The sequence below is a fragment of the Lissotriton helveticus genome, chromosome 3_2 (assembly GCF_964261635.1).
Source record: "Lissotriton helveticus chromosome 3_2, aLisHel1.1, whole genome shotgun sequence".
Taxonomy (NCBI): Eukaryota; Metazoa; Chordata; class Amphibia; order Caudata; family Salamandridae; genus Lissotriton; species Lissotriton helveticus.
In genome coordinates, this window is record NC_136062.1 from 53389354 (window position 1) to 53405334 (window position 15981).

Here is a 15981-nt window from a genome sequence, read left to right on the forward strand (position 1 = left end):
CTTAAACCTTTTGAAAACAAAGAGGCCCCTTTATAATACAATACCAGAACACACACATGCTTTGAAGTTACAGAAGTCACAACAAAACAGCTTCAAATATAAATATATCAGAAAAATAATGAGCGATCATGACAGAGTTAAGGACAAACTTCAAGTGTACAACACAAACAAAAACCTATCTTAGATTCGGAAAGCATCTTAGATGTATTAAAGGGCAGTTATCCAAAACAAAACAAAATACCTACTTTGCATGATTGTAAGCCTCAATCTCTTCCAGTAATATGCTGTCATTCAGAGAGAAAGGACTTGTCTTTGCCAAGATTTTAAGTACCACTCCGGCTTCTGAGCCAACAAAGATGACTGTGTAGTTGAGGAAGGGCCCAGCTGAATGGTCGATGGCAATAGCAGTCAGCCTGTACCTGCCAAGATGAAAAATACTCATTTTAGATTGACCACAAACGAGTACGTGGCGCATAGCATGCTGTTCCTCTTTCAGATTGCCTACCTAACCCGGGTCTTCGTGAACCAGGGCTCCTCGATGACGGATGGAATAGCAGAATCCATCAAAGGATGTGATTTGATGAAGGACAGGGTTTCGTCTGGGAAATCAGTAGACGTTTTGTAAGCCTCTGCAAAGCCATGCCTGGCACAGCAGCCGGGCCTGAAATAAAACACAATGTTTTTGAGGAGTGAACTGCACGTTAGTCAATGCAAATACCCAACTTGTTCTTCACTGTGTCTCATCACGTCCAATTCTTTTTGTAATTGCAATTTAAAAAAAATTGGTACTTTTCCTTTCAAAAGTTAGGCTAAAAGAGAGTAAATATATTTAAATAATAAATACATATTTTAGAAAAATAAATGCATTTACAAACACTGTAAGCCCTTTGGTGTAACTGATAGCAGTGTTCATGCTTTCTGATATGGAGTCAACGTTGATTGAATACAGCGATAGGAAGATCTACATACAGATTATCTTCATGCAAAACTGTCTTTCTATAGTCACATTGTTGTTATTACTCGTTTGATTTAATGCTATACCTTGGCTTAGGTACTTTGTCTTCTGGTACAGCTGTCCAAACAGAGTCCGGAGTCTTTTGTTCTTTAAATCTCCCTTTGAATACTTTTTCAATGTCATCCATGCTGAAGGCACACACTGCTGATCCAGGGATGCTGAAGAGTTAGAAAGGGTCATGGTGAGAAGGCAGACAACAGTGACACCGACTTCTAGGCACAATGGAAATGTAGGACATGGTCTTTGAAACGCCGTGCTCCACCCTCACCTGTTCAGCTGTGTCGTGAACACGCCCACCACCGTGTGGATCCCATTGATTTCTATGATGTCAGTTATTGACTGCAGCACATCAAAGTAGAAGAAGGAATCTCCTGGCACGGAACAGTTGAGCCGCGCCTTCACAAAGGAGGTCCAGTGCTTTTCCAGCACTCGCTGCGATCCACCCATGTCATTTTTACAGATACGCGCCACACGCGAGTGCACGGCCTAGAAACCGAGAACAGTCATAAGCATGAATCACTGTGAATCACCAGGGAAAACATTAGATAAAATATCTTTGACCCCTTACTGAAAGCAAAGGTGCGATAGATTTATCTGGTTTTCTGTGTCTGCCTAGATAGCAAGCAAACATCATTGTGGGCGGTGCTGCTTGCTAATGCCACTGCGTCACTGCTGTGCAAGCTCCCAGTTTGGGCCCCGCCCTCCCTCAGAAACCAGGTAGAGGTAAAGTCTTTAATTAACCATGCATAAGTCCTTTAATATTTTACCATGGACTATCTGCGGTGTGGCGCAATTATCACAACCTACATTAGTTGACTGAAATATTCATTAACCGAAGGCTTTAGGGACTCTGTGCTGAGCAGCCTTTTTGACAGCAGGCAAAAAATAGAATAGCTGCTATTCTCGGAAGAGTTTAGCAAACCACAAAGCTATGAGATACCTGGAGGAAAATATGTGCTCGAAACAAAGCCGAGAAAACAAGGGCAGTGCTTCGCGGCTTCTTTTACGTTAGCACACAACACACACTCCATTTGTCTCAAATTAGATGCATGCATGTGTAGGAATCTCTGTGGAGCCCAGGAAATAAAACATGGAATGGCTACAAACTATCCTGGCGAATGGTGCAGGGCGATACATACCTTGCCCAGGCTGTTGTGCTCGACAGCAATTTCCCGGAAGAAGAAATAAACATAGTTTCCGTACTCGATGGCGTGGAGGAAGTGCGGCTCTGTTGGGAGAGACGGTGACGCAGCCGATTAGCAGGAGGGCTGCGGTTCGGCCAGCGCGCGCTTGACTTGCATGCTTCTATGTCTGCATGCAAGATAAAGGGAGCTGCAAAATTCAAGCGACTGCACGCGGTCTAAATATGGGGGCATTCAAGCTTAAACAAACGGGCAGCCTTTAGTGTCAGCTAATGGACCGTAAACGGCCTCGGGGGATTTATACTGCACTACTACAGATTCCGCCATTAACCTTGGTAATGGTAAAAGCGAACAGACCCATAGGAAGAACTTCATTCACCAGCAGAAGGGGAATTATTTTTATATAGCAGTCAAATTAAAGCCAGCCGTTCTTACGAGCAAATGCATAGTATTTTATTCACTGTAGTGATGCATATACCATGGTAGCCAAGGCACAACGCGGCCACCTAACGACAACACATTAACCTTTCAGCAAATCAACACCTGCTATAACTTCACCACCCTGTCAGCAAAGACGTGAGGCACTCTCAGCAGACTGGCTACACAAATCACCACAATCTCGGCTCTGGTCTGCCAGAATGCCGACAGCCATGCAAAAACACAGAGATCCCAAAGCGGCTGGAGGCCATACATCATCATTGGTGCAATGCGTAAATGCTGGTTGAAATAGGATAACAGTACGCTGCTGAATGCATTGCCAGAATTACCTTTGAGCCACTTGGAGTCATACTTGATGGTCCTTAACGCAAACCCATCGCCCATGCTTCGATAGATGACCGCGTCACTGGCTTGGAAATCAGCCATGGTTGCAGAGTACAGCTTCCCATCTAAAGTGAATGCATCATATATCAATTTACATTTTTGCTTACAAGGGCATTACTTTGTGCTGGCATTGCCATTTTCTTTTTGGAGGAAATGCCACATCCCATGAAGTACAGCAACTCAACAGCTGTCAGAAATGCAGCTTTCAATTTTTCACTACTGGTCCTGCAACCACACGCTTCGTTCTAGACATCATTTTGAAAGCATGCTAGGCGGTCCCCAGCTGCTGCTTCGAGCAGCAGGCCTGAGTCAACCAGGATACCTGGATTCCCACGTGCAGGCCTGAACAGGTTTGTTCAAAAAGACGATATGAGAGAAATAAATCATGACACACTCCGAATTAGTAAGAACCCCAAGCTAGACGCAAACCAAGCAGCACTAAACATAAAAAAAAGACACAAATGCTTACAGGAAAGCAGCCTGTTAACCACACACCCCCCCTCTCTCGCTCTCTGCTTGTATTCCAATTCAAACAATCAGAAAACAGACCATGGTTTGTGACAACATTTGTGACCTGGTCCTAAATTTAACAAACTCCGACAGCGCTGTGAGACCAAGCTATTTGCAATATAACAGTATACCAATCTTTGTAGCATAAAGTCACATTTCCTATAAAGAGGTGTAGGACACCACTGTTTAAACTCCAATTCTGTTCATGATGAGTTACCTCACGTCCTCTAATCTTCGTTTGAAACATGCATTTTTGATATCTCCTAAAGCCTCCTTCGATGCAGAGGTGTCTTTGCTTTTAGACAGGTTGCTTTTTTAGTACATTTATGACTTGTGTCATGCTTTTCTCAGGTCTCCTCTCGGGTGCTATGTCTGCATTACAGTGACGTTCTATAATTACAATGTGTGTGGGACTTCTACCATATAAAGCAGACGCTACAAGCACAGCTCTGACATGAGCTGAGGGTGAGAGAAGTTATGGGAATGTCAGGATAAGGAACAATCAACTTTGTGTCGAACATTTTAGAGATTTATTTTTTATTGCATGAATATAAAACATTAATGACCTGCATTTCAGAATTATACAATTATCGGTCAGACACCTAAGTCCAGTCCGTCCTAACACCAGGGCACAACGGCCTCCCTCAAGGCTTCATAATCTTTGGACGTCTTTGTGGACTTACTTTTACCTTGGTTTGGCCCACCCCACCTGAGGCCTTTCTTGGTTTGATACGGATTCATGTTTTATGGCCTCTTGGGCTTGCGTTCGGGTGGTATGTAGCACGTAGTGAATAATCTCTATGTTTAATTTCATTGAAGGGGTCTTGTGGGGTACAGCTCCTGTTTGCACCACAACGCACCTTTATCTAGGGGCACAGGTGAAAAAGGGGACAGTGAACCAACTTACCGATAGTGTGCTGCCAAGGTAGACGTAAACTTGTGGCTGCCTTGCCCTTTCGACATCGCGTCAGTGATAAGCGGAGCGACTGCATGAAGCATCAGGTTCATTTGTCACAAGACAGAGAGCCTGCTATTGAAAAGGTGACACTGATCCCCTTGCAAGCAGGTGCAGTTAATGACTGACTGCACCGACCTGCAGGGAGATGCAGGGGGAGTCCGCGGCACCCTCTTTTGCCACTTTCAGAGGGCGCACTCACTGTGCACCACCTCTTTCTGGTGCACAGCGGGTGTGCCTTCAGACAGTCTCTTTGCCCTCTCTATCCACACCCGTAATGTAACGTCTTGCCGATCATGTTCACTAAATCAGGAATGCCCACAAATATGTGAAATAATGAGATAATTAACCTTTTTTTTATATAGTTTGATGTCTCACAGGAACATAGCTGTACTGGAAGCAGTACTACATAAAGTGCATGGGGTACAATGGAGGTGTGCATGGGGTACAATGGAGGTGTGCACTCAAGGCACCTCCCTGCTGGGGAAGCTCTGGTCCCCTTTCAGTAGAAGGTGGGGTGCGGCTGCACTGTGAAACGTGGATTGGCTGCTTCAAACACTGGCACAAACTCGGACCGATCGCCCTATGCATAATATGGTCTTGCGTGTTTAACCATGAGGATGCTCAGCTACTTATTGAAGATTACTTCTACAACATCTTATACATGTACCTACATGTCAAACTCTGGCTCTGGCTTCGTTCCTACGAAGCTAAAAAAAAATCTAAATATTCCCAGCAAGGAGGTAGAACAGTAATAAAACTGTGAGGCTATGCCTGACTCCAACATGACCTTCTTGACAAACAATAAACACATGTGCAATCCTGTAGTAATGTTTTTTTCGTAATTACACCTCAATCTCTGTTTTTTCAATGCGATACCTAATCACCAAGGAGTGGTTAGCCAGGATAGGCCATAACACAGCACAATAGCTCTGACACACACATAAATACTATTCAATTAGTTGTAAAGCTTTTACTTTGCAGAAGTCGTTCACCCACATACAGGTTGCGCTTTCTCTGAAAAGCCTCGGGCCTCCTTTTATGATTAATCATAACAGATCATCACTGTACAAGTTCTTACCAGCAAAAAGAGCAACATTGGTTTGTCTAGCATCAAAAGGGCACCGAGCCAAACCGCTGATTTCTTCACCATCATATTCCAAGCTATTCAGCTAGAAAGAAAAAAGAAATTGGTAATGTAAATATATGTACTCTAGAAGGAGAAATGTATCCAATTTTCCCTAAATATCAATTCGGCACCATTCCAACACTAACATTTCTGGATTTTTGTTAAGACGCACTAGTTAACCTAGTGTAACCGGTGAAGATTACGGGTCATGAGCTCAGTGGAAAGTACTTCACATGAACTCAAGTACCACTATTGTGAGGCAACCTATTCTTCATGGTCATGGTGTGGTTCTCCATCCAGGTCAACAAAGCAATGGGGAATATCTGACAGTACCGAATGGAGAGAAGGACCCACACACCTTATGTGAAAAGATTGCACTAGCTGCCTCTAGCTTCAAGGATCAACTTCAAACTCCTAGACATTCAACAGAAAGCCAACTATAGAACATCAATGCCAACCTGCTCAGAGTCCATGGACTGCACTCAACGTTAAAAAAAAAACCACCACCTTCTCTGGATAGTGTATGTCCCCAAACGGCAGTGATTCTAGCAGAATGAGCGAGTTCAGTTGTTTGCACGACCAGAGGACTGGGGGGAATATGAGGGGCTACAAATGCGAGGAATTTCACTAATGGACCACACTATGGTTACAAACATATTATGAGAATAACATAACAGGAGGAAAATTCGATGGTTTGCATAAATGGAACTTGTATCTGACTGTTGAAATAATTTCTTTTCTCATAACATACTTTTTTGATCATCAATAAGAACATTAGAAGACTGACGTGAATTTTGTGTCACAATATTATAACGAAGTCCTGAAGAAGTCCCAAGTGGGATGAAATACGTTTGCGGCAAGCAATCCTGTTATGTTTTACTGAATTTTGAAAAATAAAGATGAAACAATCTACAATCAAGTCTTTGACATTACTTATCCTCAAGAAGCCATTTGTTGTTATATTGTGTTGTGCATTGAAATTTATGACACAAATATATTGAAATATATATATGATATAAGTACTCTGGTGCTGGGTCATCTTGTGTGTTTCAGTCGTTTTACCTGGATTATACTTGACAAATTCATACAATGCCCAATGTCATACCTAGTCAGTTGCCTGCTTTTCCATTCTGAACAATTGGACTACATAATTCTAGAGCCCAATATGAGATAATCTTTCATGATACAAAATGTTGCTAGTCTGTAAGTAAATACCTACTTAGCTTCCCATGGGAATTTTTTTAGAACTATTGTAGCTGTAGCAGCTGGGTAACTTAAATCCCTCGGCTGAATCACTAACCAGAGAGACACAGCTATTATTTTAAATTTAGAGTTCATTTCATCATACAGCCAAAAGGTGTCATCTGTTGGAACTCAAGCTTGGGGGTACCGGGATCCCGAGAGCCACGACTTGCAGAAGCACCCCTTCTACAGTTGTTACCTGTCACAGATGTGTAGTCTGTTCAGATTGTAAGCTTGGTGTACCCACTTCCTCGCGGTCAGGCGATCGATCCAATTCTATCTTCTACTATTGAGCATTGTCAGTTTTGTGCAAGATATAGGTAATGTTAAATGACATAACATACATCTCAGTCCACTTTACGATAGAAGATGTTGACTAGTGTCGCCTGGGATTTCCAGGGACGGCTGCTGTGCTATTCAGACTCATTGTCACTTCAGCAGCGGATTCTGAAATATATATCAGTGCCAGTGGAGATGAGATACAAATGTACAGTGCCTGTCACTATAGCAGATCTGAAAGGCACGTTTTGGTCATTCTGAAGGTGTTCACTAAGACTTATAACCACACTTTCCTCCTCAGTAAGATCAGTGTTCTTGTGTTGCCTTGTTGGTTTATAGGTGTGGGGTACATCCATTTGCAGCCTCTGAGCTGGTGGATTATGCTCAGTCAAGAGCAATTAGGACACTTCTATGAAGGTTCTCAGGTGTTTACGGAAAGTCCTAATAAATGGTTAGTGACAAAGTAACACTTTTGTCTTTGGCCCATTCACCCCGCAGACGAGCCAGGTTCTTCAGAGTCCAGGCAGTAAGATGTGGTCTCTTGTGTGAACAGTTTCCTATATCTTCTCTTACAGATGTACGTCACTGTCACTTGAAGGTATTCAGCTCTTAGTGAAATGAAAATGAGTTGACACCCCTTTATTTGATTCCTTAGATAAAGGTAGTGGGTGTGACTTCTTCAACGCCGGCCAGTAGGGCAGCCTATTAGGGCACTAGCTTATTGGTAATGCATACAAGTATATGAGTAAAAATAATACCTCCATTGTGAATTTCTCACACCATTTCTCTGATTCTTCCTGGATATCCATCAGACGTAACAGACCTTTTGTTTACTTTATTTTTTCTTTACCAGACACCCAAAAGCCTATGAAGCAGTGTGTTAGAAGTTCTCATTTTTTGAGTTTATTTTTAATTTCTTACTCACTTAATTCTTCCAAAAGTATGTAATGTACTCAATTCTGCTCTACTCCCATGAGTTTTAAAAAACATTCTACACCTTCACAGGACCAAGCTCACAGATCATCCTGTAGGTCATATCCCTTTGAAGGTCATCAAGGATCATCTTGTGACTGTTGCTCCTAAATGTAGTAAGTATTAAATCAAGTAATTATACTTGATTGTACCTTGAAAGTGACTGATGTCCCACCTAAGAAGAAGGTCTCTCTAGATTCTAATCTCCTAGGGCACTCCCAATCTATATAAACTCGTCCTCCATATTCAAATATCACATAGAAAATCATGTATAGTACCTTCAGTTCCCCCCTTATGGCTCCTTTGACTCTACCCATCCATTCAGGGTTCCAGCCCTGCCTTGAAAAAGCTCTGTATGTTGTTTTTTTTTTTTTGGGAGGGGGGTGGTGAATAAAAGATTGTCTGCCCACTGTTTGAAAATATTTGAATTGGGAAAAGGAATCAGTACCTTGACAAGATGAAAAGCCACTCTTTTAGGATACTGCTTTTTCCCTGCAAGATGTTGTGGCCCATTTTTGGGCCATTCTTAATGGGCACGAGTAGTAGGGTGCAGAATGCCAGAGGAGCACAACAGTATATAGGATAGTTACTACAGGACCTTGCCGAGGGGCAGCACAATGATTATCAGATCTCATTAGAAGTGTCAAAATAGACATTTACCAGTGAGCTCACGCGGGGCGTAGAATCTCGAGGAATAAGAACCACACAAACCAACAGCGGGTAAATTAAGAAAGTTTACAGCAGGTTGCATTTCCTTTGTAATTGCCACTGTAAGGTTGGCTGACTTTGCCAGAAGTCTTAGACGATCGATTCTCTAAGCCACTGTTGACATTCTGGCAAATATAAGTGGACTGTGTTTTTCCTGAAGAACAATTTCACTCTCATGCTGAGCTGTGGCAAGGAACTAATTACTTCTGTATAATTTAATCATGCATCGGCATATGTAGGATTTATCAATCAATCACGTTAAAATGATTGATGAGGCAGAAAACAGCTGTAGATGAAACACAGCCGCCCTTAAGTAGGTTGGTGTATTGGATAATATAATTGAAGTAGACACACATGTTGAAGCTTTAGGCAGTGGTAAACAAAAATGAGCATACCGAGGTCCAAGGAAAGATTTACTGCCATGAGCATCAAGGACATGCGCTGGCCAGCATTCCTCTTGCACATAATTCTCAAAGTGCAGACTATTGTCTTCTATTCCAAAGCAATTAATTTACTAAATGCCAATATGAATATACAACAAAATAATCTCTTATAAGTCCACTAAATTTAGTTTAAAAAGCAATGATCATATTCTCGAGTTGTTTTTTGTAGACTGACTGTTCTTTATGTGCTCAACAATATCAATGACCAGTGAAAACAATCTCAGCAAAAGACCCCAACATGTTGAGATTTAGAGCAGTTGCCCTGATCACCCAAAGACAAACTGAGTAACAAGTACACTACCTACGCAGGGATTCAACACCTGACCAACTAGAAGTGAGGCAATCCAAGTTCCCCCGGGACGCAGTTCAAGTTGTTGATTGCTAGATTCTCTATCCGCCACCCTGTCCTGTGTGATCAGGACATCCCCTACTGAAGATTGGCAAACCCTTTGGATCATTAGCATGATGGTGTAGAAATTGATCCAGACTTCAGAGTATCTGTATACCGCCAACACCAGTGAAGACTCAGCTGGAGTGTGGCCTATCAGTTTAACATCCTTGTGGTTAATGAAACCATTGCCTATATGACAAGCAGTAACATTAGCAAATAGCTATAAACTTTAAATAGCACCAATAGCCATAAATGTTATAATTCCCAGAAATTGTATTATATAATGCTATAAAATAAAATATATTGTTACAAAATGATCAATGAAATAGACTCTACTTACTTTATAGAATCGGCATACAGGATTGAATGCGTTCGTCCCGCAGACAAACACCATCTCATCATTTCTTGGAACAAAGACTTTTATATAGTTGTGGCATTCATCCTAAATATAATAAAAACTGTAGTAAGAACAGATTATGCACATGTGGTTGATTTGTTTCTAAGGCTACAAGTGTTATAGTGGTATGCTTACTTTGTGTTTGCCTTTCATGCCACAGTTTCTCCTGTCCGTCTGTCCTGACCTCCATGTTAACTTCTGCTCAAAAGCAAAAGAACAATAGCATTTTTTTTTTTTAAATTACGTCTAAATGTGTAACACTTAATTGTAAGTAATACAATCACTGTAACTAAATATTTCACCTTGCTTGGGGTAATTTCCGCCTTCAGAACTTCATTTAAATTGACTGTGTAAACTTGATCTCTATTGAAAGAATGGAAATGCGACATTAGGGACAAGGGGACAATGCAGGCTTTATGCACTTACACATAATTCTGTGTAGATGGCGTGTTCATCCGGTCCATTGATAGACTTTGTCGAGCAAAAGAAGTCGAACTGAGGCTCGGTTGCATCGCTTCAAATCAAAAGGTCTCATACTGCACTTGATCTTCAGACACAAAGCGCTCTACCTCGGGGAGAAACAATGCTTCTACTCTCTCCATCCTCGTAGCCCCAACCACAACTAACTCACTATACTTCTTTTATATACTTTTACTATGTGTTTTTATTTATGCTTTATGTACCTCGGTAACTGCTATTTCGTTGACATATACCACTGTACATTGTTTACTCTTTGGTACCTCTACCATGTATTTTTATTTACTCCTTATGTAACTTGTGTCTGATACCTTCGGGTCAAGTTCCTGCTGTACATAACTTGTTAAATAAATAAATGCCTCTAAGAAATCTGAGGTCACATACGGCATGTAAAACTAAACATGAGCAGCCCTTATACAGTAGGAATGTACATTCCTGGGAGAAGAAACACATTCAGTACTGAAATAAATGTGTGCTGGCAATCCTACACTACCCTACTTGCTAGTCCCTGTCGCAACCAACAATCCAGCTGCTCTCTGATAGACAGCCCTCTGTTTGTACTGCATTAATGTGAAAATGAATAAGGTTTGTTATTTGCTGTACTTGTGGGTGAGGCAAGCTGTAATATATTATATATGCATATATAGAATATAAATACAGATGTGAAGAGTATAATATGCTCTTTATTAACATTGATAAATGGAGGGTCCTTGACTGACAAGAATGGACGCCTCAAGTGATTCATAATGTTCCTTGCCTCCTGCGCATTTGATATATGTGATGCCTTTTTCCCATGCATATTTGTTTTACATTCATGTGTATTTGGTTTAACAAAAGGTGTTTAGCCAAAACTAGGATGACAGTGGTTGCATTTGTGCAGAAAGGTAAGATCACATTAGAGAGATCTCATAACGTAGTAGGAGAGTTGCTTGTTTCCCTGCGTAAAGCCATTGTTCCATGCTATCTGTGAGGCACTAAAACATATTTTTCATGTCAATTTTGCTGCACTGTATTAATAAACAAGGCTGCTCTAAATATTGTGCTATTGGGCCACATTTACTTTCAGTGCCATTGGGCATTTGTGTGTGTACGTGTGTGTGTGTGTGTATATATGTATATGTATATATATATATATATATATATATATATATATATATATATATATATATATATATATATATATATATATATGTGTGTGTGTGTATATATATATATATATATATATATATATATATAGCAATGAAAAAACAAAAGCTTAAAGGGAGATCATAGTTTGGTAAAAATGTCAGTTAAAACATACTATTTTAAATGAACACAACAATTGAAATTCACCTGCTATGGTTATCTCGTGTATCTATATCATGTGCCCTAAAGTAAATGCAGCTCATGCACTGTGTTGTTATTAATGATGCAATTCCTGATGTTCTAGTAATGTTTCACTGATGTAATAGAACATGACATACGTGAAGTGATATCTGAGGTATTTAGCAGTACAAACATGTATGTTTTGGGAAGCATATGGTTTCAGCAAAATCATATATGACTAAATTACCAAATAAATAACTCAGCACCTCTTTCCCATATACAGTGTTGTATCAGATCTAAACGTTTTACAGGTTTCTTCGTCAAAGTCGGATTAGGCCCGCCCTTGGCCTGCGTCAAGTGCTCTCTATCTAATTAGCGCCGGGACACCCCGTTGGGGTAGCTCTGCGCTCTCTAAATTCCTAAATAAATAAAGTCGCTGGTACCTTGTACAATGGCCCACTAGCTCGCGATACACACCAAATACAGTGAGGTAGGGGTGCCGAGCTGGGCTGATTCATATGCACAGTCAATAGGACATACGTTGCTGATCATGTTTTATGTGGACCGTTTTAAATGAACTACCCATAAGGGCACAGCGCATCAGGGAAAACACTTGAGTCTAGTAAACAGATTAGAGGAAAATTACCTGCCAGCGATATAAAGTGTGTCTCGAATTTTCAACATCAGCTGAAAGTCCAGACTGTGCTGAGATTCATTGCCTGAAGGGCGTCCTCTAAATACTGGATATTGCCTGGAATCTGCAAGTAAAAAATGGGCTGCACCATCAGTCAGGATTACAGAGCCGAAGAATCAATGTACAGCATTGATTAGCTGTATACACGCGCTGTGGAGGGGCTTAAACTAAACTCCTCTGGTAATGCCTCGAATACAAATGACTGCGCCAGGGCCAACTTCTGCAAATGCGTTCTTCAATGCGCTTGAAATTATCTCTGTCGTTTAAAAGTAGCAGATCTGAACTGCAGGGTATCTGCGCAGAAAGCACAATTACAGAGAAGAACTGCGCGCCGTCCTTGAGGAGGCCCCGTTAGCATAAAAGTCACGTCTGCTCCCTCCTCCCCTCCTTTAATGCAAACATCGAGTAGATTACTTACAGTGGTAGTCGACGATATTAATGGGCTCGTCATCCTCGGGAAAGCTGACTGCCAGGGCCTGGGAGAGGATTAATAGCGTCACGCAGGCCCAGTGCAGGGGGAGTCGCGTGGCTGGCGGCATGGTTAACACTTCCCGCGCTTCTACCTGCGGAGGGAGAGACGGGATGACAGCATTTCAATACAAGAACAAAGGGCTTTTTTTACGTTTGCTCGTTTACAGCGGCTAGTTTCGCTATATTGGCAGCGGTATATTATTGCTGAACTGCTCGGTGACAACCTCGCGCAAACTGTATTGACAATGGCTAATTATAGCATCCGACGTGCGTAGAAAGAGGTAAGGGAAGTGTTCCACACGAGAAACAAATTGCCCACGCTCTGCCTGCAAAGTGCTACTCGCTTTCCGTTAAACGGCATCCTCAAAGCGTCCACGTCGCGTGCCAGAATCATATTTTATACTAACTGGAGAGTATTTGACCCCAATAGATGGAGTGGGAGAGGGTATTCCACGAGAGCGCTTCGGGGAGCGCCCAGGGGAGCTTAAAGAGTCACCTGAAGTGGAGAAACACAGACATCATCCACAATTCATGTGGGAGGGGGTGGGGTGGGCAGCCAACGTGACTCCTCGTTTCTGAAAACCGCCATGACGCAGCGGTGCAGAACTGCAGCTTGTGCTGCAAAGAGGAGCTGGTTAGTCGCTGAGAAAACATGTCTTGCGTGCGACCATCAAGGCGCGCTGCAAAGAAACTCGGAGGGAGGGGGTGGGCATTGCAGTGGTGGGGGGGGCTTTCACGGTACACGGCACAGAATGGAATACCGTCACAAGTGATGAGCTCTTATCAAGTGCCACCCATCTCCTCAACAAAGTCAAATCTGGATGCATTTCTGCAATATTTTTGCAATTCAGTGGCAGGGAAAATGAATACTGCTCATCGTATTAATACAAATGGTTTGATGAGCCTTGTATCTACCTAAGATCACTAGGGGCAGGCCCTCCTGCTAAATGAGACGACCTTTTGACTTTGGGCTCTATTATCAGTGGGGTTAATGGATACAGAAAGCGTTTCCACAACATCTTAAGAGTCAAGAATAAACAGGAATGTTTGAGGGACTGAGGACATTTTTGAGCAAAGGAAGCTTTATCAATCTGTAATGATGCTTCTTTAGAGGCACGTTTTCCAACAATGCCCCTTGACTGTGGGTGGGAGAAAGTTGGAATGGAAGCATGTCCTATAAATCGATCCGTCTCTATCAACAATTTCTTGTTAAGAGCCCGGGATTGAAATTAGGATCAAGCAAACCCCCCATAAACCATGTCCACTCTGCCCATCCACATGACAAGCAAACAGCTGCTTCAATGGGTGTCCTCATGGCCCTGCGGGATGTTAGAATTTCATACTATTGATCCAAGACTAAAAAACTGGTAATCATGGAGGGAGATGATGGTGGGACATATAAAACTGAAAGGTAACAAAGAGAAGCGGATTAAGTTATTTATCTATATTTGTGACAGCTCTTAAGTCAAATTGTGCTTGTGAATCTGAGCAGCACAAACCAAAAGAACACGTGTTTTTGTAAATGAAAATAAAACCCCATTAAGAAACCCTCATGATAAGCAGTAATGTGAGCACGGCCTCTTGGGACACATTCATAACATAGTTCCATTTGATCTTAAAGCTTGCTGTGAGCACCCAGTAATTGCCTATCACTTGAGCTCTTGATAATAAAAGGGGAGTGGGAGAACAGGTGGACGAAGATAACACTTCTCGAAAACTAGCATCAACAAACGGATATCTAGTCCCTAGCATCACTAAAAAACAAGATCTGTTTTGAAGAAGTTCCCAGTTCTAGGGTGTTGGGCCACCGGCAAATGGAGTCCAGATACCTGTTTGTGAACACTATCCTCTGAGATGCCAGTAAAATGGAGGCAACAGCTCCGCGTTCTGCCCATTTAATCTACTGGAAAAAAATAAGTGCCAAACTCTGAGAAACAGAAACTGACTGTCTGATACTTGCATGTTAATACACTATTCCATTTGCTTACAAAAAAAGTCCGGAGGCTATTTACAAATGTTTATCATAGGTAATAAACAAAAATGCTGAATGTGTAGTGAGAGAGTAAGGACCATCAGCAGTTAACGGGTTAAAGCTTTCCTGGTTTCAATGGCGTAAAATGTGCTAGGGAGGAATATCTTTAGTAAGTGACTGGTAAAAGGAGTATTTCTTAGACACTGCATACACAGGTGAATTTCGGTATCCATGAACAACTAACAGCAGAGAACACAAGGCAGCTAATGTATTGAAACAATCAAGGTCAAAGATTAATTGTAGACATAGTGTCGCCCTAATTACCAAAAGCATGACTGTGATAGGCAATAAGACCTTTACAAACAGATACCAATATGCCAACTGTAATTTGCTATCGTGCCTAAAAAGACTATCACAGCTGTGGTCTTAACCTTCACGGTGGGTTTGAGGTCAAACATACCGAAGGGATTTTAATGAGCTGAAACGTGCCTTTCAGCACACTGATGCAAATGTCAGGGAATTAGCTCCGGTGTGTTTGTGCTAACCAGCGGTGGGAATAATTTCTTCTGAACGTATCTTGCATAAATTAGCGCTGGACCTTGAGGTGGCTGATTGCCTCCATCTCTTTACCGTCCATTTTCAGCCATTCGAAAACATTGGGAGGGAACTATGGGTAAATCTGGCTAAGTTGAGCCTTCTTTGCTGCCATCTATATTTACAAGTGGGTGTGGCTTTAGAATAAATGAACAGGCTACCTAAAGGAAGGTATCCCTGCAGCAGTTCTCCTGTTATTGCTTGTAAACAGAAATTGAGTGCATCGAGCGACAACATTCAGGTCACTGTGTGAGCGGTTTCTGGTCTGGCTCGTCGGTGGCTGCCACACACTCCTAATAATGTTCTCCATTACCCTATTTTGTAACCTTCTTTTAAATTGTTGTAAGGAAAGGTCATTGACCGAGTCCAATAAAATTTAACTGAAATGAGTTAATATCCCAAATTTACACACGTTTCTTAGTTGTAATTTGAAAGTATCAAACACTAGTGCCCCTCCCAAGAT

At 41.8% G+C, this 15981-nt stretch overlaps 1 protein-coding gene and 1 gene segment (V, D, J or C); one reads left to right on the forward strand and one right to left on the reverse strand.

The window, feature by feature from the left end:
- The window catches only part of SEMA6D (semaphorin 6D), a 136416-nt gene that overhangs the window by 10962 nt on the left and 109473 nt on the right, over positions 1-15981 (reverse strand). For all 4 annotated transcript variants that reach the window (XM_078684816.1, XM_078684815.1, XM_078684813.1 and 1 more), the window contains exons 2-13: positions 12900-13044; positions 12434-12545; positions 10308-10368; positions 10141-10203; positions 9949-10050; positions 5526-5616; positions 2925-3044; positions 2155-2243; positions 1284-1501; positions 1042-1173; positions 506-661; positions 246-419 (exon numbers count right to left, since the gene is read on the reverse strand). In XM_078684816.1, coding sequence (XP_078540942.1) covers positions 246-419; positions 506-661; positions 1042-1173; positions 1284-1501; positions 2155-2243; positions 2925-3044; positions 5526-5616; positions 9949-10050; positions 10141-10203; positions 10308-10368; positions 12434-12545; positions 12900-13020 — 1439 coding nt within the window. In that variant the 5' untranslated portion in view covers positions 13021-13044. The remainder of the gene's footprint in view (positions 1-245; positions 420-505; positions 662-1041; positions 1174-1283; positions 1502-2154; positions 2244-2924; positions 3045-5525; positions 5617-9948; positions 10051-10140; positions 10204-10307; positions 10369-12433; positions 12546-12899; positions 13045-15981) is intronic.
- Positions 14326-15981, forward strand: part of LOC144826123 (putative non-functional immunoglobulin lambda variable 1-50) — a 40594-nt gene continuing 38938 nt past the window's right edge. Inside the window, 1 exon segment of the V gene segment in view lies at positions 14326-14363. Within this exon segment, the coding sequence occupies positions 14326-14363 (38 nt within the window).